Here is a 27,377-nt window from a genome sequence, read left to right as displayed (position 1 = left end):
GGATGAAAAGAAAATTTCTCTAAAACGAGCTCATTGGCGACAAACAGAGGCCTTAGCTGTTGGAGTCACAGGGGAGGCATTCTGTGACAGCAGCAGCACATCGTCGGCTGATGACAATGAAGCCGTTGCTTATGGACCCAACCCAACAATAGCTCCTTAAAATGATCTCCTGAAAGACAGTATTAGTGACCTAGACCTGGCAGCGACTTCGGATCGTGAGGGCCTTTCTGCTCGGCATGCAACAGCAACCAATGCTGCAACTGCAAAATCCATGGGTCTTGGTCTTGAAAAGGTTCCATCGAAGTGCACGGTCCACCTCTTCCGCCAAAAGGCTCGGTCAGCAGCAGGGACCCATATTACTGGCCGCCTCGAACAACTTCAGCCTCGACCACAACTAAACTGGGACTCGAAACTACTTCCTGATGTCGGATGCGACCTCAACCCAGTTGACTGGATTGCTGTTTTAGTGACTGGGGATGGCGTGAAAGAGCTTTTTGGAGTACCAAATACAAAGAGAGGAACAGGGCAGCAAGTGGCAAATGCAGTCCTTCAAGCTCTCACCTCAGCGGGGATTGATAAGATCATAGGCTTGGTGTTTGACATGACAGCGTCAAACACAAGGCTAGTGCAGAGGGCGTGTATGTGTTTGTGGGAGGAATTAAGGCGATCTCTTCTATGGCTAGCTTGCCGTCATCACGTTCGTGAAATTCTCCTGAAGGATGTCTTTGTCGTGTGCCTAGGAAACCACCTGGCCCTGAAATTCCGCTGTTCAAAAGATGCAAGGAGGCTTGACCATCAATGAGCCACTGTCATTTGGATACGTTTGACGGTGATTCAGTCGCTATAGCCTTCATTAATGTTAATCCCTGCCTCTCACAAATCCGACTCGTATTGGATTTTCTGGGCAATGTCCTGAGAACCGGAAACCATTCTCGAGAGGATTATTAAGAGCTACTTCGATTGAGCCTCCTGTACCTCGGGGGAGACTTAGGACACTACAGGCTTTTGGCCCCAGGAGGATGTCATCAGGACAGATTGATGGCAAAAGCTATATAGAGCGTGAAGATAGCTCTATTTCAGTCCTAGTTCTCTAAACTCAGTCACCAAGAGTGGCAGGAAGTGCGCTGTGTGGCCCATTTCGTGAGTCTCGTATACGTGCGTCACTGGCACGAGGCTTTTGTCGCCATCAAAGCACCTAAAAAAGACGTCAGCCTTTGTAAAGTACTGTGCCAATACCCTGACAAGGACATTGGTAACATACAGTAGCTTACCAAGCTATGCTCCGTCACCTGTGGTATATCTTGGAAGACTTGATCTGTCTTGTACTGCTTGCCAACAGAGTTAATGACGATGAGAAACGTGAAATGACGGCCAATCTGAAGAAGGGCCCAGTGAAAGGACTGAAGCAGGTTCATGGCAAAGGGCTCCAATTGGCTGGCCTTCTTAGTCCATGGGTGACGAGCCTGTCCACCAAACTGTTCTAATCTCTCCAGTTTGAGCCCACGTTTCTTGCCAGAGGCCCTTCAACATGGTACTCTGACGGTAACTTCTGTCATGCAAAGAAACGAGCAGACTACCTGAAGGTGGTCAGTGATGCAGCAGAGAGAGGCATCACCCTCTCTGAGAAATTCCCAAACAAACCTCTGTGCCGTGATGAAGAAGGCCTCCAGTTCCTCCTACGTACTGTCCACTTCCACCAACAGACTGTAAGAAGGAAGGGAATGATGGCAGACCTCATGAAGCAGATGTTTATATAAAATGCACTGATGCTAAGATGATATTGAGGGCTTTTGTTTATTTTCTTCATTTTTGAGAGTGTCAGTTGTTCCAGTAAGTTTAGCTAAAGGAGAGCTTATGAAATAAAGTATTGTGTTACTTAAATGTCAGTAGCAGTTGTTTCATTGGCTAACACTGAAAATATTAAATTAAGTATTCAATCGTCGGGACCTTTAATTAACCGTCAGTCTTTCTGAAATTTTGTAAAAGTTTTTTCATGCGGGACACCAGCGGGGCACAACACGAACAAGATTGCATCTCGATACTTTTTTCTCCACCCTTACGTTTTGGGACACCCTAATGGTTACCATCGTCCCGAGAGGTACTAGGCCGGGGGCAGTGACTAGGCCTACCGTGGAAATGTCGTGGGGCCAAGGCCCCGGAACTGACCATGCACAACAATCCCAGGCAGGGAAGTCATTCATATTTACCAAGTACTCAAAGTCCGGGATGAGTCTACTACTCATACATATCTCCTATACACAGCTCATCCTCTTGGGAGCTACAGTATGCCTCCTCCTTTTTCCCTGCACCTCGCCAAACGGAAAGACCCTGTTAACACCTTAGCGAGGCGCCGTCTGCCACAGGAAGGTATCTGCTTGTTGTGGTCGATGGGTCTGATCGGCCAAGCAGATCGGGGTAGAGCAACAATTACAGCTTCGCTTGCTAGATGAAAGATATACGTATTAGTGATATTCTCCCCTACAGGATCTCTCTGACGTCATCCAGGACCAGTGTGTGTTTACGAAACTGGTAGTGGTGTGGGGGTGACGGTGATTTCTATTACACCACCTGACTTCACCTTCATCCTGCAGCGATGGAAGCAGTCAACACCTTCATTAAAAGAATAACAGGTGAGTTAACACACACACACACACACACACACACACACACAGACCATGAGTGATGAGACGAGTATGGACGGAGTGGGATGGAGTGAGGGAGGGTAAGGTCAGGGTACCATAACCTCTGGAGGATGGCAGGTCACACCTCACCTCAGTAAAACCATTTGACACTGCTCAGAAGGAAATGATGATGCTCAAGTTCAGTCCGACTTGAAATTATTAAAAGTAGATTTCTTCTTAAAATCAATAAGAATGTTTATGATATTTTATAAAAGATATCCCAGATATTTTTTATAATAATTTCTGCTACAGTGTACAGCAAATATGATTCATTCATTCATTCATTGCCAGACGCCATGTATCCCAGACGGGGTGGCCAATGGCTCAGAGTTAATCGTTTTACAGGGAGGGGCACTAATCCTCCACCAACCCCACTTGACACGTAGGGATGCCAACAGCATCTGGTGTTCCCAGGCGGTCACCCATCCAAGTACTAACCAGACCCAACGTTGCTTAACTTCGCTGATCGGACGGGAAGCGGTTTTTTTTTTTTTTTTTTTTTTTTTTTATAACGTAATACAAGAAACTCAATTGCCTTGTGTAGGTCCGATCCCGGGTCGTCACTGTCCACACCCAGATATCCACCTGTGTTGACACATAAAAAAAATAATATCCCATGATAGTGTACCATATAATTAACGTAGATGAGGAACATCTCACTAGAAATATGTTTTTTCAATGTCTTGAGGATCTCATTTCTGAAATGTTCTCATCGACCTCTTAGTGTTTGTACATTAAACTAAAACTTATTTTCAAGGTCTGTGTCAGCCTGTCTAAGCGCACGAAAGGCTGCATTCAGGGAGGAGGAAATTTGTTCTGCCTGATAAAATGTATTAAATCGGTTTATAGTGATGTACTGATATTTTCCGTAATAGTATTATTGTTGTGTGAAGTGAATGTTGTGTTAGAGTTGTGGTATTATCGGGGTGATGTTTTCGGTACTGACAGCCAAGGTTTCAGTGTCGTTATTGTCTTATTAGGATGGCACAGTGTAACGTACGTGTGTGTGTGTGTGTGTGTGTGTGTGTGTGTGTGAGGGTGCCACTGATATGATACGCGTATTAACTCCACAGGATGGATGCCAGCTCGGGTAGTCCTGGGCTCCATGGCGTGGCTGGGGTTCATGAACCTGTTCCTGGTGCGAGTCAACCTGTGGGTGTGGGTGTGGGTAAACTGGGGTAGAGTATTAACAACATCTAATACCAACAGGCTGGTTGCCAGCCAGGGTGGCTCTGGGCGCCATGGCGTGGCTGGGATTCATCAACCTGTACATGGTGCGAATCAATCTGTCCGTCATCATCGTTGCCATGGTTGGACGCAACACATCCGATGCCACCCACTCCTACTGCCACAACATTACAGGTAGCCTAGGCTAGGCCTACTGTCACTATTCCAGGTAGCCTAGGCTAGGCCTACTGCCGCAATATTACAGGTAGCCTAGGCTAGGGCTACTGCCACAACATTACAGGTAGCCTAGGCTAAGCCTACTGTCACTATTACAGGTAGCCAGTTTAAGCCTGAACCACCCACACTTTCTGCGACAATATTGTTCTCATAGAGAGGGTAGCTCATTTAGTCCTCACCACCTCGGGTTTAGGTTAAAGTTGTGTTTACGTTACGGCTAAACTGCAAATAAAACAGAACATAATGAAAATAAACAGCATTCACAGAGCAACGTTATAACTTTTTAATAAATACTGCTCCTCCGAAATATTTCTGAAATCAAAGCATATGTAATCATCCCTACATTTAGGTACAGACTAAGGCATTTTACACACACACACACACACACACACACACACATACACAGTGACCCCCTCGGCCGTACTAATGTGTGTACTGTTGTGTTGCAGGTGGCGATGTGGGTGAGAACCAGTCGGACACAACCACCACCACAGGAGCGTTTCAGGTGACACTGCCACCAGCTACATTACACATTAACCATCACATAACTGCACCACCAAACTTGCTTCTCTTGATGTTTAGCACACACACACACACACACACACACACACACACACACACACACACACACACACACACACACACACACACACACACACACACACACACTATATATATATATATATATATATATATATATATATATATATATAATGGCAGTCCAAACCATTTTTCACGTATTCGGAATCTGTTGCTAATTTAATGAGGGCTGGTGTATCATTCTATGTGATTTCCCTTCTGTTGACAGTGCTAGTCTTCCCAGTCAATAGTTCCAGCCACTGTTAACTGTTCATTGACTCTCTCCCTGTCCTTCGGTGCTGTCATTGGTCGGCTGTTGTAACGGGTGGTGCAGCAGGGAGAGTTCGACTGGAGTGAGACCATCCAGGGTCTGGTGCTGGGCAGCTTCAGCTACGGATATGCTCTGACGCAGGTCACGTCAGGTCCACAGCAAGTCCTCTAGTTTCACTCTTAAGGAACTGTGACAACATGTCAGGACAAAACTTCTCTTGGATGTTAATGTGGTCATGAGTACTAGTAACTGTAATTGCATATAATGTTAATATTTATTTACAACAATCTTCATAACAGTGCTTGTGTGGATGGATTGTGAATGTGTGTGTGCGTGTGTGTGTGTGTGTGTGTGTGTGTGTGTGTGTGTGTGTTGCAGGTGGTGGGTGGTCGGCTGGCGGAGGTGTTTGGTGTGAAGTGGGTGTTTGGTGGGTGCATCCTGGCGGGGGGCGTGAGCAACCTGCTGTCTCCGGCGGCTGCCAGACTCCACTACGGGGCCCTTATCACACTCAGGGTGTTGCAGGGCCTCTGTCAGGTTAGTCCTTCCCCTCGACTTCATTGTACCACCTACACAGACGTATTTATGTTATGACAAACACGTCTGTTGACTGTGTGCCTTCCGTCCCGCCAAGAAACCGTCATAGTAAGGTAAAGAAACGAGTGTGGTGAACTAACGAATGGGTGGGATGAAGTGAAATGCTGGTTGGGCTGTGGGGTTAGGGTAGGAAAATATAGTATACACTTTAAAAACGAGTGTTTAGAATTTCTCACCACCCTCGACTTTTCCGTAAGTCCACCATGATGTCACAGTTCATTTAAAGCAGACATTAAAAGGGTTAGGGGTATAGGGATATAATAAGTGGAGAGAATTATGCTTAGAAATACAAAATATTTAATACTTACAAATATCTGTTAGACAATGCTGCACAGATTTAGCCAGATGCAGCCACAAGACAGAGGGAGTGAGCTAGACTAATAAGTAAATATATATGAAGAGTGAGAGAGGAAATAAAGCCCTTCACTGATAGGTAATGACAAGCCTTCACACAAATTCTGGCGCCTGTGTAGGAGTAGTTTGTGATAACCACTAACCAGAGTAGTTATTGCCCTGTCGAATTTCATTGGTGACCCAAAGCTCTTAATTACATTTGTGGTTAGCTCTGTTAAATTCAATGGTTTTATTTACCCCGTTGACCTGGGCACCAATCTGTGTATAATTTCGAATAAAGTTAGTTAGATATACATAATTACTGGATGTGAGCAGGTCAACCAAGCCAGAGAGTTATCCTAAGAGAGTAATTTACGGTGGTGTATCGTAAGTTTGAAGTAACAGTATATCTTTAACATCAGTAAACCTGGGTAGGTAACGCAGATATCGCTGATACTACCAAGAATGTTACCGGTGTTTACATACAAGGTGGGAATTATGTATAAAGTATGGAAGAATGGTAGCGTATGGTAGGCTGGACGAATTATAACGAAGGGTATAGATAAACTACGAAATGAACAGAATATGACGTCTAGTAAATGTAAAGATATAATACTGTAGGTAGTAATTTTAAATTCAGTAATTATACGCAGATTAAATTATAAGAACATGAGACGATTATCGCAATAGGCCAGTAGCTCGTACAAGAGTGACTAGACGACTAGAAAAAGACAAGGATAGTAAACAAGGACGTGGAGGAAGTGTATTGCCGGGTGTACGTTGCCTGTAGGGTTGCCATGAAGGTCGCATAACAAACGACTCTGCAGATCTCGCAACACTTCCTCCAGAGCAATTTATTTACACGTTACACTTTAGTATCCTGCCATATATTACTGAGGCAAACTATTTCCATATTAAGCCAGTAATAATAACGTATCAGTGAATACTAACACGTGATATACTTTAATAAGTCACTGATAAAAAGGAGTTACGAAGTCTACGATGCGGTGATACGCTAAATAGGATGGCTGCTCTCTCACTCGTTTAGTCAGGCTTGATGTTTGGGAATAATTTTTGTGTACTGATGTTTTTCTCAATTTTGAAATAATCAGTAAGAGGTGCAGTAATACAGGTTTAACATCGATAGAGGAAATACAGTAAGGAAATGTTGTATTACACTTATATTAATGTAAATAATTACTGTCTTGGCGTAAAATTTCCATATCTTCATCTTCAATACTGAGTTAAATCACGATATTAACATTATAATACGATGCTAGTCTCGAAGAAGCGGTATGGAAAGAATGTAGAGCCATTGTATTCATATTTTAACACATGGGTGACATGAACTGCTACAGGACGAAAATCTGGGCCAAGTTAGAGTAAAAGGGGTGTAGGTTATCTTACTGCCTTCTGGATGCGAACCCGGTTGACTGCAGGCTGAAGTTTCCCATCTCCTGCGGTCCTCCGTCCTCTCGGGGTATGGGGATGGGGTTAAGGGACATGGAGGCAGTGGACCCGCCATTTATATCGGTGCTACCGCGTGAAGGCGCCCCTGGTAACGCGTGAAGGGTTTGGTTGAATGTATTGCCTTATAGCAGTGACACTGGTAACCTGTAACCGGTAACTGGTAACTGGTAACTGGGTGTCTTCTGGTACTTAGGCTGTGTCGTGGCCCAGTATGTATGTCTGTTTGGCCCAGTGGATCCCGCCCGTGGAACGACCTCGCTTCATGGGATACGTCGTCTTCGGTAACCCTCTTGACCTCGTTTTACTCTGTTTCATGTCTGTTTCACTCTGTTACATGTGCAGTTCGGTACATGCCTCTGTTACATGTACTTGTTTCACTCAGATACATGTCCCTGCTTCACTCTGGTATATGTGTACTATTTTACATGTCCTTGTTCCACTCTGTTGCATGTTCCCCCTCTACTACACTGTTACATGTCCCTGCGTCACTGTTACATGTCCCTGTTTCACTGTTACATGTCCCTGCTTCACTGTTACATGTCCCTGTTTCACTGTTACATGTCCCTGCTTCACTGTTACATGTCCCTGTTTCACTGTTATATGTCCCTGCTTCACTGTTACATGTCTCTCCATCACTGTTACATGTCCCTGCATCACTGTTACATGTCCCTGCTTCACTGTTACATGTCTCTGCATCACTGTTACATGTCCCTGCTTCACTGTTACATGTCCCTGCTTCACTGTTACATGTCCCTGCTTCGCTCTATCACGTGTCCCTGCTTCACTCTCTGCTTCAGTGTTACATGTCCCTGCTTCACTCTGTCACGTGTCCCTGCTTCACTCTGTTACATGTCCCTGCTTCACTCTGTTACATGTCCCTGCTTCACTGTCTGAATCACTCTGTTACATGTCCCTGCTTCACTCTCTGCTTCACTCTGTTACATGTTGCTGCTTCACTCTGTCATGTGTCCCTGCTTCACTCTGTTACATGTCTCTGCTTCACTCTGTTACATGTCTCTGCTTCACTCTCTGCTTCACTCTGTTACATGTCTCTGCTTCACTCTCTGCTTCACTCTGTTACATGTCCCTGCTTCACTCTGTTACATGTCCCTGCTTCACTCTGTTACATGTCCCTGCTTCACTCTGTCACGTGTCCCTGCTTCACTCTGTTACATGTCCCTGCTTCACTCTGTTACATGTCCCTGCTTCACTCTGTTACATGTCCCTGCTTCACTCTGTCACGTGTCCCTGCTTCACTCTGTTACATGTCCCTGCTTCACTCTGTCACGTGTCCCTGCTTCACTCTGTCACGTGTCCCTGCTTCACTCTGTTACATGTCTCTGCTTCACTCTATGCTTCACTCTGTTACATGTCCCTGCTTCACTCTGTCACGTGTCCCTGCTTCACTCTGTTACATGTCCCAGCTTCACTCTGTTACATGTCCCTGCTTCACTCTGTCACGTGTCCCTGCTTCACTCTGTTACATGTCTCTGCTTCACTCTCTGCTTCACTCTGTTACATGTCTATGCTTCACTCTCTGCTTCACTCTGTTACATGTCCCTGCTTCACTCTCCGCTTCACTCTGTTACATGTCCCTGCTTCACTCTGTTACATGTCCCTGCTTCACTCTCTGGTTCACTCTGTTACATGTCTCTGCTTCACACTCTGCTTCACTCTGTTACATGTCCCTGTTTCACTCTCTCGCATGTTTGTTTTTCCTTGGACCTCTGCAATAAATATCTAAGTTTTAGTGTGTGTGTGTGTGTGTGTGTGTGTGTGTGTGTGTGTGTGTGTAATTCACCGGGTCGGTTAGGATCACTTGATGGTCGTGATCGTCAGCTTTTACCCTCCCGGAAGGGAGCTGAGAGCTCATATAGTCCGATCTAAGGGCAAGGTTGTGACCTTCACACAAACACACACACACACACACACACACACACACACACACACACACACACACACGTCCCCTTGCTCAAGGGGGACAGTAACCACCCACTTCGTCAGTGAAACTTTTTTGCAACCTGAGCGAGGCGCGAACTCCCGTCAACCAGTTGGCAAGCGAGAGTGTTACCAGTGCACCAGCGAGCGGTGTGTGTGTGTGTGTGTGTGTGTGTGTGTGTGTGTGTGTGTGTGTGTGTTTTACTGTGACTTTTCGGCAAGCCTCTAAGATATGAGTCTAATAACTTATTTTTCTAGTGTCTAATATATACGGACGCCTGGTGGCCTAGTGGGTGAAGGCTCTCCAGCTGGATGGGTCCGTAGGGGTTTGCATCCAAGAGTGTTTTGGGGTTTATTGCTCACATAATGCCACTCAGTGGCGAACGAGGCTGGACACCCACACCTTAAATGTCAGGACTGAGAACCCTATCCCCGGACCCTACACTCCTGGTGGGGCAGGAAAGGATTGACTGATGTCTATTTATCTGTCTGTCTATTTAACTATCTATCTGTCTTCTTTGAATTGTCATACGCCTTAATCCTCTAAAGGATGTCTAGAAACAGATCACCTCCACGTCGCCCTGTCCACTGCCATTTGGATGCCATCTCTCGAACTCACACACACCCCTCTCTCACATGCCTCTTCACTCCACCTCATCTTGTATATCTCCCTCCCTCTCTTTCCCTCCACCTCACTCACATACGCTCTAGTCAGTCTCTCAGTCTCCATTCTCTCCACGGCAATGACCTTTTGTTACGCTGCCACAGTATTGTTAGTGTAATCAGTTCATTCTCTCCACATGCCCAAACCATCTCAAAGGATTTCTCTTAACACCTCCAACCACACCCACTTCAGTATAGAAGCATTAACATATTTTTATTATTTTATTTCTGTTCACGTGTTTATGTATTTATTTATTTATTATTTTTTATGTCAGGTTCAACACTGGGTACTGCCATAACTCTGCCTCTGATGGGCCTGATAGTGGACGCTCTGGGATGGGCCGCCGCCTTCTACATCTCCGGGACGTTGTCTGTGGTGTGGTGTGTCGTGTGGGCCCTCTTCATGCACAGCACCCCGGCTCAGCACCCTAGGTAATGTTAGGTGATAGGGTAGGTGTTTGCAGCAGCAGCTGCACCGAATTCTTCATTATTTTCATCGCTGTTGTCGCTGTAATCATCTCTATCATCATCATCATCATCATCATCTTCACCATTATCATCATCGGTGTCATAAGTCTCATCTACTTTATCATCATCGTCGTCGTCGTCGTCATTTTAATCGTAAATCATCACCATTATTATTACCATCATGGTCATCACAATTATCATTCCCATGATCATTGTCATTATCATCGTCATCATTATCATCATCATTATTATCATCCCCATTATTATCATCATCATCTATCTGTCTGTTGGCCAGCTCCATGCTGCCCTTATTGTTAGTCACGTTTTCTTTCATTCATAATTGTTTAATTGTGACAGGCACTTCTACCCTTCAGAATTACCAGATTCCGACCAAACTTGGACACAATGACCAGTTTGTGACCTAGTTGTGTCCGCTTGGTTTTGGTTGTTAGGCAACTACTCGTTGCCTAACAACGGCCGAAAACCCGCTTTATTTCTTACTTTTACGTTTCGAGCTGTAGAAGCATTACTAGTAGGCGAACAAAGCTCTGACTTCTTTAGGCGCAATCTTGAGGTCATTCCCTATTGGAAGTGTGTCATCCATTCTTACCCTCTCCTCTAGTGTTCGAGTGGCAACCCTGCTCCCCAGTGGCTCAGTGGAACTGAATAAAAGTTAGTGTCGACACTCACTTCTAGTCACTGGCAGCGCCATCTAGAAGTCGTACGTTTGGTGGGCCATTCCGCGAATTTCAAGTTTTCTAGCTTCACAGTAAGAGGATGAAATTGAATGAAACTTTCCATGCATATAAACGTTAATGAGTTTTACAAGTGTGCTTCGTACATGCTTGACTTATATCCGCCAGGTCAGGGGTCGCAGGTCATCAAGTGCAGAAAAATGAAAGCTCTAAAAATTACTGCCTTGCTCGGCGAAATGCTAAGGCTCCAAAGATTAAATCCTGGCCATTGTTCTTGGACGGAATGTTGCACAGGAGAACCTCCACATAGAAATGACTTCCGTTCGCTGAAAAAGCTTGGTCCGCTTAGAGCTGGCCATCGTTGCCTACCAGCTTGTCCTTCTATAGCCAGAGGCCTTAATCCCGTAAGGGGTGGCCACAAGCATATCGCCTCCATGTCGCACTGTCCCCCACCATGTCGCTGCCCTTCCACCACTTCACACACCCCTCTCTCACATACCGCTCCACGTCATCCCTATATCCTCGGTCTCCCCCTCCCCCACCCCCTCCACCTCACTCACATTCACCCTCCACGTTAGACTCTCGCTCTCCATCCTCCCCACATGGCTAAACCACCTCAGTGTATTTCTCCTAAGTCTGTCTATCACATCCAACTGACACCACAACGTCTTTCACTTTCTCATTTGTCAGTCTGTCTCTCCATGTAACTTCACATGCTCCTCTCAAATAACTCATTTCCACTGCTCTCACTCTTAACTTGTCTCCTTTCAACAAGGTCCAAACTTTGCTTCCACATGTTAGAGTAGGTATCACTATCCTGTCGTGCAGTGACTTTTTTACTTCCATGCTCACTTCCCTATTTCTTATGCTTTCAAAGAACCAGCAGCCTTTCTTCCCTGTTGTACCCTTCCAAGCACTGCATCCTCTAAACCAGGGGTCGGGGAAGATTTTTAGGGTATTACCCAAAAGTTTATTTGAGTACAAGGAAATTACCCCCAGACGTCAGAGTCAACAAAAACAAGCCAATTAAGTGTACACATGTGTAAATAGTACGTCGGCTGAGCAACAAATATGATGCATGATACATCGTTTTACATCTTGTTCATTAAAACTTACATCATTTATGTGAAGAATCAGTAGTACTATAATTATACCGTATGCATTTCCTCTCATACCGCATGCATTACCTCCAAAAATTTTAGATTTACCTCATTTGGGGTAATTTACCCCTGTTGCCCGAACCCTATTCTAAACTTCCATTCTTACTTGTCACACTACCCAGTTACTTAAATGCACTCACATTATCCATCATCATCATCATCATCATCATCGTCGTCGTCGTCGTCGTTCTTATTCTCATCATCATTATTATCAGAACTATTATCACATTATCATCGTTGCCATTATCATCTCTATTATCATCATTATCATCTCCATCATTATTATTATCAGCGTCGTCATGATGATGAGGATGACGATGTCGATCATTTTCCAGGATCAGCCCTGAGGAGCTTCAGTACATAGAGTCCGCCATCAGGACCTCCGGCACCAGCAGGATGGGGACGCCTCGGGTGCCCTGGCGACGCATACTCACAAGTCTGCCTGTGTGGGCCATCATCTTCTGCGACGTGGGACCCTCATGGGGCTTCGCCTTCTTCTTCAGCCAGCTCCCGACATTCATGAAAAACATCCTCGGCTTCTCCATCAGAGAGGTTGCAATTCACTGATCTCTTCAGTCTTTTGATGTTTATTTTGTGTTCTTGTTACCTACGGACAGCCTGTAAGGGTCTGTGTCAGAGAGATGGCTGGAATTTAGTGTGCATATGATGCTACTCAGGGAATAGGGAGGCTGGTCATCCTCGCTATAAATACTGGGACAGAGCAACCTAACCTCGGATTCCTACGCTCCTGATGGGGGGAAAAAGTAATGGATGATGGATGGATTGTTACTCCACAATGATTTTATTTAACTCAAGAAACACCCCGTACTGAAGAGGTTAATGATGGTTGTAACTAATCAGTGATAATTTGAATCTCAATTAATTTGACATCCCAGACAGATAAAGGAGTTTCTGACCACGACTGTGCTGTGATGAGCAAAAGTTCGTTGATAATGTCCTGCCAGGGTTGTGTTTACGAACGATTCTCATTTCATCCTTCATGTCAGAGTATCCCTCCTTACACCTTTGTGCCGTGGGCTTCATATTACCATTCATTCCATCTCTCTCTCTCTCTCTCTCTCTCTCTCTCTCTCTCTCTCCATGCCTACCTACCTACATACTGACCTACCTACCTGCCTGCCGACCTTCCTAGCTATCAGTCTATCTACATATCTGTCTGTCTACAATACAAATCACACCAGTCCAGCCGGTATGGAAATATGTGTCAACATTCACTCATAACAGGACTAATATCTCCTTGTGGCCAGAACGGGGCCATCTCAGCTCTGCCCTTCCTCTGCCGATACGTTGGCGCCATTGTCATGTCCTCCCTGGCCAGCTGGGTGATGGCAAAGGGACATCTCTCTATCCTCAACACACGCAGGGTCTTCTGCGTTATTGGTGAGTGGCAGCGATGTAAGGTTGACAGTTTTAGTATTTGTGTTGAGTTGGAGGAAGGGCAGCCAAATGGAGGGGGACAGGATGACGTGGAAGCAGTGAGACTGTGGCTACCCATGACAGGATTAAGACGTCTGGGTATATATATATATATAAATTTATATATATATATATATATATATATATATATATATATATATATATATTTGTGTGTGTGTGTGTGTGTGTGGAGAGAGAGAGAGAGAGAGAGAGAGAGAGAGAGAGAGAGAGAGAAAGTGCTGGAGAGGGACGCCTTCACGTGGTGGAGCAGGTATAACTAGGTGGCTCTGCTGAATGATTATGCAAACGTCCCTTACCTCCTCCCGTCCCCTAAAAGACGAGGGATGGAGTGCAGAAAAGGGAGTGTCTTCAGCCTGCAGTCCACCGGGTTGACATTCAGGATGAGCTTGGGGCAACGACAAGTACTGCGGCACAAGAATGTTTGAACTTAATGCCCATTGATTGATGAGGGTCGTTAAGATAGGTGATTAATTTCTAAGCCTCAGTCGTCCCTTAAAATGCGACATGCAGCAGTTGATGTTATAATCAGGTCCCTAATTGTACAGCTGAGCAAACAGAGACAAGGATAGTGTTTGACAGTTGCACCTGGAGATATGCTTATTTAGGAAGTTTTTTTTTTCCCCCCCCTTTATAATTGCAGTTTTAACAATTTCATTTTATTTCTTAGGAGCCATCATGAAATTTTTACGCCGGCGAGTTTCTGACACCATTCGGGGAATATCAAGTAGTCTGAGAAATGATCTGCTGTTTGACAAGATACGAGTTCCATCCCAGTGTTGATGGTGTTGTGTGTTGTGTTTTGTTGATGGTGGTGCATGGTATATTGTGTTAGTGCCGGCAGTGTTGATGGTGGTGCGTGGTGAGTTGTTACAGCCTCATTGTGTTGTTTTGCAGCATTGTTGATGATGCTACGTGTTGTGTTGTGTTGCAGCCATGTTAATCCCTGCAGTGATGGCGGTGATGTGTGTTGAATCGTATATCAGCCTTGTTAGTGCTGGTAGTGTTGGTGATGGTGTGTGTTGTGTTGTATTGCTCCCATGTTTGTGGCGGCAGTGTTGACGATGATGCATGTTGAGTTGCATTGTAGCAGTGTTAATGATGGTGTTGCATGTTGTGTTGTGTTGCAGCCATGTTAGTGCCGGTGGTGATGATGGTGGTGCATAACGAAATGTCTTGCAGCATTCTTAATGATGGTGCAGCATGCTGTGTTGTGTTGCAGCCATGTCGGTGCCGACGGTGTTGATAGTGATGCTGTTGTGTTGTGTTGCAGCAGTGGTGATGGTGATGCTGTTGAGATGTATTGCAACAGTGTTAATGATGGTGTTGCATGTTGTGTTGCAGGCATGATAGGGCCGGCAGCGTTGATTGTGGTGCTGATCCAAGTCGGGTGTGACTGGAGGGCCACCATCGCCATCTTCTGCATCGCCCTCTTCTTCAACGGCGCCGTCTGCAGTGCCCACTTCTATAGGACTACATAATAGATAGATAGATAAATAGATAGATAGAGAGACAGATAGAAGCAGGAAGTCAAATGATGAGAAGGTGTTGTGTTTAAGTAGAAGTTAGCAGCGCTAAACGCTTACACGGGGGAAAGCTGACGACAGCGGCCAGTAAGGAGATGATTCAGTTAGCTGTCAGCAGTCCTCTCGTGAGAAAGTTCTGTTGCCATGAGGAAGATACGTGACACACACACCCTACTACACGAGATTTTAGGAAAGAGAGTTTAGAAGGAGACAAGCGACCCTAGAGAGAGGTCGAGACGGAGATTAGCTTTAGAACAGAGAGAGAGAGAGAGATAGCGAGACAGGGAGGTAGCTACCCAGGACTTATACTATTATACCTGTTTAATATTTCCAAGACAAATAAAAATAGTCCCATACTATTCTTTACCTCTCCCGTCACTACATGACATCTGGTGGGGAAACTACTACAAGATATAAAAGCCGTCCGACCACAAGTCTAAAATATACTTCTCTACAATTATCTACAAAGACTTTATGACATTTGGTAGCAGCTAACGTATTCGTTACTCGTCTACGAATCAACATTAAATTCCTTCACAATATCAATATTGACACAAACCAACAATATCTGCTCCTGCCCCTCCGTCTCCCAGATCATTACGCTGATGCAGAGGTCAAGAGATCACTCGACGCCTTGCAAGTAGCTTAACGACAAACCAGCAAATCTGCGGACATCGCTCCGAATTAAAAGCAAATTTCTACAAAAGCAACCGAGACTACAAGGTTAGCTTCAGTTCTACAAAGTCTACAGCCATCTACAATCAACTACAGCCATCTACAATCAACTACAATTAACAACTCTACGTCGTCTGTATAATCTTCTACACGCACCTACAAGTAGCGGCAGTCTTCATCCCACAACGAATAAATCACTAGAGAAAAGGACAGAGAAAACTTCCACATAGAATAAAGGGAACAAACAAACGAAGAGTGAGACACGATTTACAACTCATCTTACTCACTCGTCTTCACTCAAGTTACTCATCGCTACTCATTCACTCACCACAGCTACCAGTGTGGGAAGCCGACGTCACCATGTGCTGAGATGACATCACAACGCGAGTCTGCCATGCCAAGCAACGTGTGACGGACACCAGGCACTTCTCACCCACTACTCATTACTCATTATTCACATAGCTCCTACTCATATTCACTTATTTTCACAGTTAAGTTGGAAATTCGACGTTCTATGTTGAGGTTTGCCTGGGACAGCCGTTAACCACTACAAATACCAGGCCATGGAGTTTCCTGAGTAATATCGTCCATCAACACACCACTAGAATTATCAAGAGATCTTCAATCAAACCTGTATTTTCTTCCGAGATCGACTTTTGTATCGACACACCTCTACGATCTGTATCAAGTGGGTAAAATTATACTTGCTCATTTCTTCTCAGTGCTAAAATTAACTGTATTCAACTTATTTAATCATCTAGTTTGCTAGGACATAAATAAACAAGAGGCGTATTTCATAACATCATATCTTAATGACAGGAATATTTTCGCAACCACCCACGTTAATACCAGATGACACACAAATTGCCACAACATCAGACTCACAATTAAGAGACAGCCCACCCATTGTACAACCCACACCACACGTTATAGATAAGGAAACAAATACGGGAGTTTCGGATGATGAGTGGGAAACCCCTTCAGATGTTGAGAGTATCGACTTCGCAGCTGCCTTAAATACGTATGCCAATATACTTAACAGGGTTCACCGGTCCGGTCATACATATTCTACCATTCCCTCACATAACGATAAACTCGTACAAGTTGAATTAACAGGGCAATCATTAAATATGAATCAAGAAACAAATACTGCTGATCTAAAAACCACACCTCACGTTTTTGTGTATCACGAGGATAAGACTGCCCCAAAAATTCTCTGGCACAGACAAGGATCGCATTGATGTCATTTCATTAATCAGTCAGTGCGAACAAATGTTCATCAAGCGCCACATACTAGATGAACAAGAGAAAATTGCTATTTTTTTATCTTGCATAAGCCAGGAAAGATGTCCAGCAAGCAATTTATTGCGCTCCGATAAGCTACATCGTGCTAGGACATATGATGAATTTAAAACTGAATTTCTGAAGAAATTTTCTGGAGGTATGAACTTCTTGCCAGGTATAATTCCAGAATTACATAAAATTGTAGATCTTGTAAGGGAGCACACTACAAACCATGTGCTCAGTGAAATAACTGCTGATGTCTCCACAATCAAGAGAACCCTATTAGCTACTCTGGAGAATTCTAAGTGGATAACAGATGATGGAAAGATGTCCCCAGACCTCGTCGTGGACATCATTGGTTATGTAGCTGCCTTGTGTAAATTACCTGATAGAACCCTTAAGATCGCCAAAACAATCGCGTACATCCCTGGAATGTGCTTACTAGACTTAATGAACGAGGTAGAGATGCAGTAGTAAAGCAGGTGTGGTCGACACACATGCACATTCTGGTAGAATCAGGGTACCTGAGACAGTATCAGCTGTGAAAACATCAACACCGACCCCAAACAGAGAACAAAATCGATCGCGACCTGAAATGAGGCAGCCCAAACAAGCAAAGACGCCTAGACCTCGTTCCCACACGCCTTCCTACAGGCAGTTTCATAAGTTTTCGCGCAGCCCGAGCAGGTCTCGCGCTATAAACAACACTTTTTATGGGAAATCACCTCGTAGGTCACAGTCAAGGGATAGGTCCATTCTGTGTCATTACTGTGCAAAACCAGGACACACAAGGTATGAATGCTTTATCAAGGCAAAAGAGGATAATCAAAAGACACAAGGGTTTGGTCCTTACTGTAGGCATCATAGATACCAAGGGCACTGGACTAGTGATTGCAAAACAGTAGAAAAAATTGTGTCTATGTTCAAATCGGGGGAAGACCAAGTCATGACAAAAAACGAACAAACATAAAAAAGAACAAGGTTAAACTTCACATAGGAGGCATGTTGGGAAATGAGTGTATCTTGATACCAGCTGTATGTGAGGATCAAAACGTTTCCTTATTTTTAGATACAGGCTCTCCAGTGAACTTAATAACACATGAAGAACTAAATAGAATTCTTAAAAATAAAAAGAAAGTAACTTTTCTGGATGAAGCTGATTTAGAATTAAACACAGTAGATGGTCAAGAGATTACAGTAAAAGGTATGATAAGATTAAATCTCAGTTTCACAGAAACTACAAGACCATTCTCTGCATTGTTCTATATCGTTGAAAACTTAGCAATTAAAGCTCATATGTTACTGGGCTTAAGATCCATGAGAACTGAGAACATAACTATACTCCCACAAATGAATGGAATAGACTTTGATAATGAATTTATAGAGGAAATAACTTCAGAGCCCTCACCGATTGGTAGAAGAGAGCCAAAAAGAATTGGTAATATTAAAGGCTTAAACAAACATACACAAACAGATGAGTGTATAGATCCACTTACACCAGCAACCCCATCCTCCAGAATTAGTGACTCAGATAACAGTACTGATTTATCAATTTTTCCAGCCCATCTCATTAATGATTTGGTTATACCACCTACTTCATACATGAAGGTTACCATAAAGAGCAAATTACGGAATAGTACTGTTCTTGTCTTAGAAGAATTATGTAAAGTAAAAGGATTGTCATTAGAAAACGCATTATGTCATACGAACGACGAAGGGCTAACTCAGATATTCATTATTAATCACATGAATGGGGAAGTTCAGTTGAAGAAGGGAACTTGCATAGTTAATATTGAAAAATGTTTAGCCCCTGTGAAGGAAATAAATATTGGTGGAGTAACAAGTGAGATAAAATCTACGGATAGAGAAAGAATAAAGAGAATTTAATTCACTCAGGTGAATTTGACGAAGAAAATGATTTGTTAACCCTGCTGGAAACACACAGGGACACCGTAGCCTTGCCCGGAGAACAATTAGGTGTACTAACTTGATTAATCACATGATTAATGTGCACCCAGAAACACCACCAATTTTCGTACCAGCTTATCGCATACCACACTCCCAACGTACACTTGCAAATCAGTATGTCGATGAAATGTTAAAGCTTGGAATTATTGAGCCTTCAGTTTCTCCGTGGAACGCTCCCTTTTCTTTGTGCTCAAGAGAAATGGAGAAATGCGTGCGGTAGTAGATTACCGTAAACTAAATAATCACACCATCCCAGACAGATTTCCCATGCCATTTGCTAAGTGATGTTCTACAGAATATTGGTCCTGAGAATAATATATTCTCGACCATCGATCTCCTAAACGGATACTATCAGATTCCGGTATCTCAGGAGTCACGTAAATACACTGCCTTTTCAACAAACAGAGGCCATTATCAATATACAAGAATGCCAATGGGACTGAGGACAGCCCCTGGTACGTTCCAGCGTCTTATGAATTACGTATTGTCCGGAATTTTAGGACAAGGAATATTTGTTTCTCTTGACGATATTATTATCGCAACGAAGAATATTAAGGATCATCTCAGGAAATTAGACTTACTCTTACAAAAGCTTAGTGATGCTGGATTAAAAATTAAACTTTCTAAATGCAAATTTTTTAAGGAAATAAATTTCTTAGGCCACAAATTAAGCTCTGATGGTATTCACACCACTGATGACAAAATACAGGCAGTGAGAGATTTTCCTGAACCCACTACGACTGACGAAGTTAGACAATTTTTAGGTCTGGCTGGGTACTATAGGTCCTTCGTACCACAGTTCTCTCATATAGCCTTCCCTCTATTCCAACTACTCAAAAAAGATGCTGTATTCCAATGGGAAGAAGAACAAAAAAGGGCATTTAACAATCTAAAAATTAAACTAACGAATGCACCTTGTTTAGCATATCCAGATTACACGAAATCATTTCTTATTTGTACAGACGCATCAGTTAAAGGATTAGGGGCTGTACTGATGCAGGAAGATAAAAGAGGAAAGAATCAACCAATTGCATTTGCCAGCAGACAAACAAGAGGTGCGGAGAAAAAAAATAGCACTACAGACTTAGAGGCACTTGCAGTGATTTTTGCATTACAAAAGTTTCGAGATTTGGTATATGGTTACGAAATCCACTTATTCACCGACCATAAACCACTGGTGGGTATGTTTAAAGAAAAACTCCTTTCTGGGAGGAGAGCAAGATGGAAATGTACAGTTGAAAACTACAATGTACAAATACATTATATACAAGGTAAAATGAATATAGTAGCGGACGCATTATCTAGGAACCCGAACACAATTCAGGTTGCGGCGTTAGATCTCAAAGGAAATATCCCAAACCACGAGGATATCGCAAAGGCACAAAGACTTGACCCAGTATGGTCAAAAGTAATATACAAGTTAGAAAGTGGAGATGACATACAATTACCCAAACTGCATGTCCCACTTGAACAATTCACAATGGTCAATAATACATTATACAAAATTAACTCTAAACGACCAAAACGCCAAAGAAATACTAACCAGTTGGTAGTACCTAATGACATGATACCCCAAGTATTGCGAATGATACACGACAGCCCACATGCAGGACACCCTGGAAAGGATAAGACATTCAACCAAGCCCAGCTGTTATATTACTGGCCTTCATTACGGAGAGATATACACAATCATATAGACAGATGCGAATCATGTGCGAAACACAAAGGATACCCAATCACACCTGCACCGATGGGTAATTACCCAGTACCACATCAACCATGGGACGTTGTCGCTGTTGATTTACTCAAGATGCCATTATCATACAATAATAACCTATACTTATTCGTAGCAACGGATCATTTTTCCCGTTATGTCATTTTAGCTCCAATTAAAGATAAGACAGCAGAGACAGTAGCAAAGGCAATAACAGATAATGTAATATGTCGCTTTACTACCCCAAAGGTATTAATAAGTGATAATGGAGGAGAATTTAATTTGAGATCTTACAAGAAATATGTAAACAATACAACATTAAAAAGGTTAACGTTTTGGCCTATCACCCAGCATCGAATGGGTTGGTAGAGAGACAAAATAAAAAGGTATTAGATGTGCTACGACACATTCTCAGTGAAAATTATGCAAGCTGGGATGATTGGATTCCCAGAGTAGAGGCCTCCATTAATGGGTCTATAAATAAATCCATTGGTGACACACCACATTTCATTATATATGGCACGGATAAAAAATTACCATATGAGCTCCTAGAAGGTGACAGCATGCCTATATACAATTACGATGATTACTCTAAACTCCGTTTACGTGAATTCCAGGACATACACAAAAGAGTGCAAAAACATTTAACGATGTCCAAGGAAGAAATGACGGAGGCATTTAACAAAAAGGCAAAAGATTCACCTATCAGCTTAGGAGACATTGTTTACGGAGTCATTCATACGAGAGACAATAAATTATCCCCTAAATTTGAGGGCCCATACAGAGTAATTAACATAAAGGCAAACAAAGTTTTAATTAAGTCACTTTCAAGTGGCGAGGAAAAACAAGTTCATATTGACCATTTAAAACGAGTTTCAAGGGAATTATCACATAATTATTCAGCCTCGGATACAACCGAACAGGTGAACGTACCTCAAGAAACCAAGCAAGAACACAACAATGATTACAAAAAGAAATTAAGGTCATATACCAAACAATCGAACATAGGTGCAACTATTCCAATGAAATCTACAGTACATCATTTACGAGAATTAAATATCGATTTAAACTCCTTCTATAAATGAAATAACAGCCAACCGTAACGCACATCATCACTATCATCAACCACAGCTTTATAGGAAATTAATAGATTTTTTTTTTTTCGGTAGGTTACGATGAAGGGACTTATGCTATGGATTCTCCTATACATAGTAAGAGTATATGCGCACCTAGACCCCAAGCATATAGTACGACAAGGATGCCTCATAGCTCCAACGGCCACGACTACAATCGTCAAGGATGTCATGAGTACTGAAATAAGTCTAGATTACTTGTATGACTTACCTACTTATATAGAAAGACTTGCGACGCCGATGCGAACTCTGGACTTCAAGATAGGGAATTATGTTTCACAATCACATATCACCAAGGAAGTGGATGAAATGGTGAAGTTAGCGAAATGGAAACTAGAACAGGCGAAGTCAACTATGCTCGTCATGATCCAAGATCTCCCATCTTCTGGAACAGAGGTGCTGAGCGACAGGAACAACATCACACGTACTCGCCAAAAGCGCGGTTTGTTCGATCTGGGCGGCGCAATTCTTGGGAACATCTTTGGATTGGCTACAGAGGATGACCTTAAAGAAATAAACAAAAAATTTAATAAGATAGCTCAGGTACTAACATACCAAGATAAATTCATCACAGGACAGAACTCAGCAATGAAAACAATTGTGAAAAATCTGAAACAAGCAGAAAACGTAGCTCTCGAGAGTATAGATAAAATAAATAACTTGGAGGGTAACGTTACCCTTTTCCAGCACTTCTCCATCATCACAGAACATATTGACACGATTCTACTACAATTAGAGAACACTAGAGATCATTTCAGGGCACTTATGCAAGGAATTTCGAATGCTGGTGATGGCAAGATCACAAATGACTTACTCCCAGTTCATGAGCTACGTCAGATAGTTAGTCAAGGCATACATAAACATAAATTGCAGCCATTGTTCCGCAGTAGGGAATTTATGCAATATTACCCGTACTTGGAAGCAACACTAACACCAACATCAGTGATAGTTCATGTACCATTCATCACGGAAGACCTGTTCACAGTATACCAAATACACCCCCTTCCCCTATAGAAACAACAACACTTTAGTCATCATCAACATCAACACAGACACCGAACTCATCATGGTCTCCAAGAGACGAGACACTGTCACTTTCGCAAGTGAGTCAACGATTGAGCGAAAGTGCCGCACATCCTTACATGCTGTTCATCTTTGTCCTGCGTACATTTTCACGTTTCAGCCTACTGATACGGTCCCTTGTGAAATGGCTATCATCAGCAATAACAATATTCATCATCATTGCAACTTCACTTTTGCTCCAGATAAACTTGTACACCATCAACGCATTGGACACTCGCAGTTTTTTTATTTCCCTCATAACACATCAGTTTACATAGTCTGTCCAGATATACCACCATCTCATACATCAGCCTCAGGATTATACATAGCACCAGACTACTGTGCGGTATTTACACCATCCATGTCTACTCTTTCCACCATCAATCACTACGCCATCCTCAATCATACACACAAACATTTCCACCCACTGCCTGATATGGACTTAAACATGAGCACAAGTATTAAGCTGACTTCACCTAAGTTTGAAACTATGCAGCTGATCAATGAAACAATGAAGCCCTGGGAAGATTTGAGTTTGAGTATGTTCAACCCATATTATGTGTATAGCCAAGCACCTTCTGTCTTCATAATTATCTGCATTGTGGTTGCAGTATTGCTGTTGGCCATGCACAGAATGCATGCAAGAATTGCTAATTTGGAGTCATTGTTTAGTGGGGGGAGAGTTAACATCACAGTTAACCACCCTGAATGAAGTGTATATATTTTGTATATAGTATTAATTATATATTAAAAAAAGGAAAAAAAAAATAATAATAATAATAATAACACAAAGAAGAATGACCCATATATGGCAGACCAGTACCATTATCTTTAAATGAAATATTAGTAACTCTTACAATAATCTTAATTTTAAACTATTTTTATTCTTGCATGTATGCATTTCACTATAATAACCCAAGTACATACTGTATTACAGTTAAATAATTTACTTTAATGCATTTATTCCAATATGTATTCAACTTATTTAAAATGTAATATTACTGAATAATCACTATTTACTATGCATAATATATGTATACAATATTCATACAATTATGTTACTTTACAATATTATGTATTTCACTTAATTAGCTTATAAGTTCATTATAATGTGTATGTAGTATGTATTAATATATTATAACTATTAAATGTCGATGGTACGTCATTTTCGCGCGGCCGAGCAAATATAGGACTACATAATAGATAGATAGATAAATAGATAGATAGAGAGACAGATAGAAGCAGGAAGTCAAATGATGAGAAGGTGTTGTGTTTTGCGAGGAAGCGAGCAGCGCTAAACGCTTACACGGGGGAAAGCTGACGACAGCGGCCAGTAAGGAGATGATTCAGTTAGTTGTCAGCAGTCCTCTCGTGAGAAAGTTCTGTTGCCATGAGGAAGATACGTGACACACACACCCTACTACACGAGATTTTAGGAAAGAGAGTTTAGAAGGAGACAAGCGACCCTAGAGAGAGGTCGAGACGGAGATTAGCTTTAGAACAGAGAGAGAGAGAGAGATAGCGAGACAGGGAGGTAGCTACCCAGGACTTATACTATTATACCTGTTTAATATTTCCAAGACAAATAAAAATAGTCCCATACTATTCTTTACCTCTCCCGTCACTACATGACATCTGGTGGGGAAACTACTACAAGATATAAAAGCCGCTCGACCACAAGTCTAAAATATACTTCTCTACAATTAACTACAAAGTCTTTATGACACTTCGTCAACGTTACGGACATCACCCCAAACTTCGCAGGTAACCCAGAATCGTCGTATCCTGGAGCTAGGAAAATTGCTTTACCCTTTTCATATTAACTTGGCCAATTTTCATGGGGTGAGGAGGGTTACTATCTGCTTTTCACTCTAACTTGGCCCTAAATTGCCATCTCGCCCTCACTAGAGGCCCTATTCTCTTGGGATTAGGAAGAGTACTCGTTTCACTTTAACTTGGCCTAAAATTCCCATCTCTCCATCTTGAATGCTGAGTGGTAAGAATAGACTAGCAGCTAACAATATAATATGATGCCGTTCAAGAAGAAGTCTGATGGAAAAGATGCTGAGTTGCAGTGTTGTCTTTAGCTGTCACTGAGCTACGTGAAACAAGATGAAAAGTATGAGAATATGGGCCAGGTTAAGATGAAAGAATTATTAGCTGTTGCTCCTTAACCTGTCCCTGAACTTCATCATTTTGGAGCTTATATCAGGTAGTTCAGTGGCTGGAAAAGATGAAGGACCAGAGCAAGTGTCAGACAGGATCCGCAGCGCCACCACCGACGCTGGATTTGTGGGGTTCAGTTAGGAAAAATGAAAAATCAGACAAAAGCCTCATACTCGTAAAAAAAAAAAAAAAAAAAAAACTCATGTAGCCTCCTACAGGGACGGTGTTCGGCCTCAGCAACACCGCCTTCAGCATCATGTCCTTCATCGCGCCGGTGGTGATGGGCAGCATCACTGACGGACAGGTAGGGCTCGGGGGGGTCATACCTGCTGGTGGGGCGTGTGCCTTATCACTTTGCATCACACACTTCTACCGCGGCAGTGAATATAATTTCTCTCTCTCTCTCTCTCTCTCTCTCTGTGTTCGCACGGGTGTCGTCATCCCCAAATTTTAAGTCTCATGTATGGAGCACCTTTGAGTATAAAATATGGTTAGACTGCATACCACATTACAGTTAGCAGTCAGCAACGAGAAAGACAGACAGAGCCCATTTCATACCCGTGTCTCACAGATAAAACGAGCCCCAGTAATTTAATCCGTCCGCGATATCAGTCTTCAGAGATGCGGAAAAAAAAGAAGAAAAAAAAAAAAAACAGTGTGCCAAGGTCAGCTCAAGCCTCAGATATCATGAGCTGCTCATTTACTGGGTGTGAAATGTTTTCTCTTGGTAATACTTGTAAAGACAAGGTTACACCGGTTACTGATTATCCAGTTAGTGAAGGTAATAACAGGTAATACAGGTAAATAAGAGGTTACACTGATTACTGATTATCCGGTTAGTGAAGGTAATAACAGGTAATTGGTAAATAAGGTTACACTGATTACTGATTATCAGGTTAGTGAAGGTAATAACAGTCTGCTTCACTGTTCTCTTGTCTTTTACTTGCTGTATTAATGCTTTCATCTCTCTCATTCACATCTATTTAGTGAAGAACGATTTTAGTCTCAGCGTAATATTCCTTATCTGATCAAGTCCTAAACCTGATTAAATCCTAAAGAACACGTCATAGCCAGTGTACAGGCAAGAAAAAAATGTATCTGACAGAAGATGTTAAGATGTTTTGTTTCTGTAATCTATATTTATGGTACTGGAGGGGGACGCCACACCGTGTAGAGGGGCACTGATATAATAAGCTGGCTCTTCACTTCCTGTACCCCACAAAAAGAGCATGGTGAACCGCACGAGGGAGGTTGCTTCAGGCGGCAGTTCAGTGGATTCAGATCCGGATGACCTTGGGCTCAAACAGTAACAATCTACATTTATAACTGCATCTTCTTGTGTGTGTGTGTGTGTGTGTGTGTGTGTGTGTGTGTGTGTGTGTGTGCGTGCGTGCGTGCGTGTGTGTGTGTGTGTGTGTGTGTGTGTTTATTAGTTCTCTCTCTATCTTTATCTCTTCTTGCATTCCTGACCCTACCTAACCCCGTCTTTGGATGAAAAAAAAAAAAAAAAAAGAGGTCGGTCGAGATGATGATGATGATGAGGAGGAGGAGGAGGAGGAGAGGGGGAGGAGGGGGGGAGGAGGAGGATACGTATGTGGCTGTGTGTGTGTGTGTGTGTGTGTGTGTGTGTGTGTGTGTTTCAAATGATACTGATGTATGTTTCTGTGTGTGTGCAGCAAACCCTGGGCCAGTGGAAGAAGGTGTTCTGGGTGTGCGTGCCCACGAATGTCCTGACGGTGCTCTTCTTCCTGACCTTCGCCTCAGGCACCGTACAGCCCTGGAACTACCACCCCGAGGAAACCAGACCCCGCAGCCACCACCATGATCACCGCCAACAACCCGGACGAGACGGAGGAGAACATGAAAGAACAGTTAACGCCTCTCCACCGGAACACGGAAGACAAGTAACATATTTCGCCACCACAACACCAGTACTATTTACCTGTCCAGACGAGCAGGGGGAACGTAAAGGAGCAGTAACGAATCTCAGCATCACCATCCCAGATGAATCCAAGCAACACAGAAGTGAAGTAACAAGTTTTTCCACCACACCCACCCAACAGGATGTGGACGGGAACATGAGGGAAATGGCAAGAGCCTCTGCCACAGCCATCACCACCACCATCAGCAACCCTTAG

The 27,377-nt window shown here is 43.0% G+C and overlaps 1 protein-coding gene across 1 annotated transcript; it reads left to right on the top strand.

Moving 5' to 3' along the window:
* Window positions 1-2,593: 2,593 nt before the first annotated feature.
* On the top strand, window positions 2,594-27,377 carry LOC145395014 (sialin-like). The gene is made up of 15 exons (XM_080268759.1): window positions 2,594-2,630; window positions 3,755-3,849; window positions 3,881-4,043; window positions 4,535-4,590; window positions 5,002-5,076; window positions 5,314-5,469; window positions 7,526-7,613; window positions 10,209-10,365; window positions 12,592-12,808; window positions 13,525-13,657; window positions 14,382-14,487; window positions 14,934-15,166; window positions 24,799-24,837; window positions 25,458-25,543; window positions 26,916-27,377. The coding sequence occupies exons 1-15, from the start codon at window positions 2,594-2,596 to the stop codon at window positions 27,375-27,377; spliced, it is 2,103 nt and encodes a 700-aa protein (XP_080124885.1).

The sequence above is a fragment of the Coenobita brevimanus genome, chromosome 29, assembly GCF_032717465.1.
Source record: "Coenobita brevimanus isolate Jiangsu-jjx chromosome 29, ASM3271746v2, whole genome shotgun sequence".
NCBI lineage: Eukaryota > Metazoa > Arthropoda > Malacostraca > Decapoda > Coenobitidae > Coenobita > Coenobita brevimanus.
This window is presented reverse-complemented; position numbering and strand designations above follow the sequence as displayed.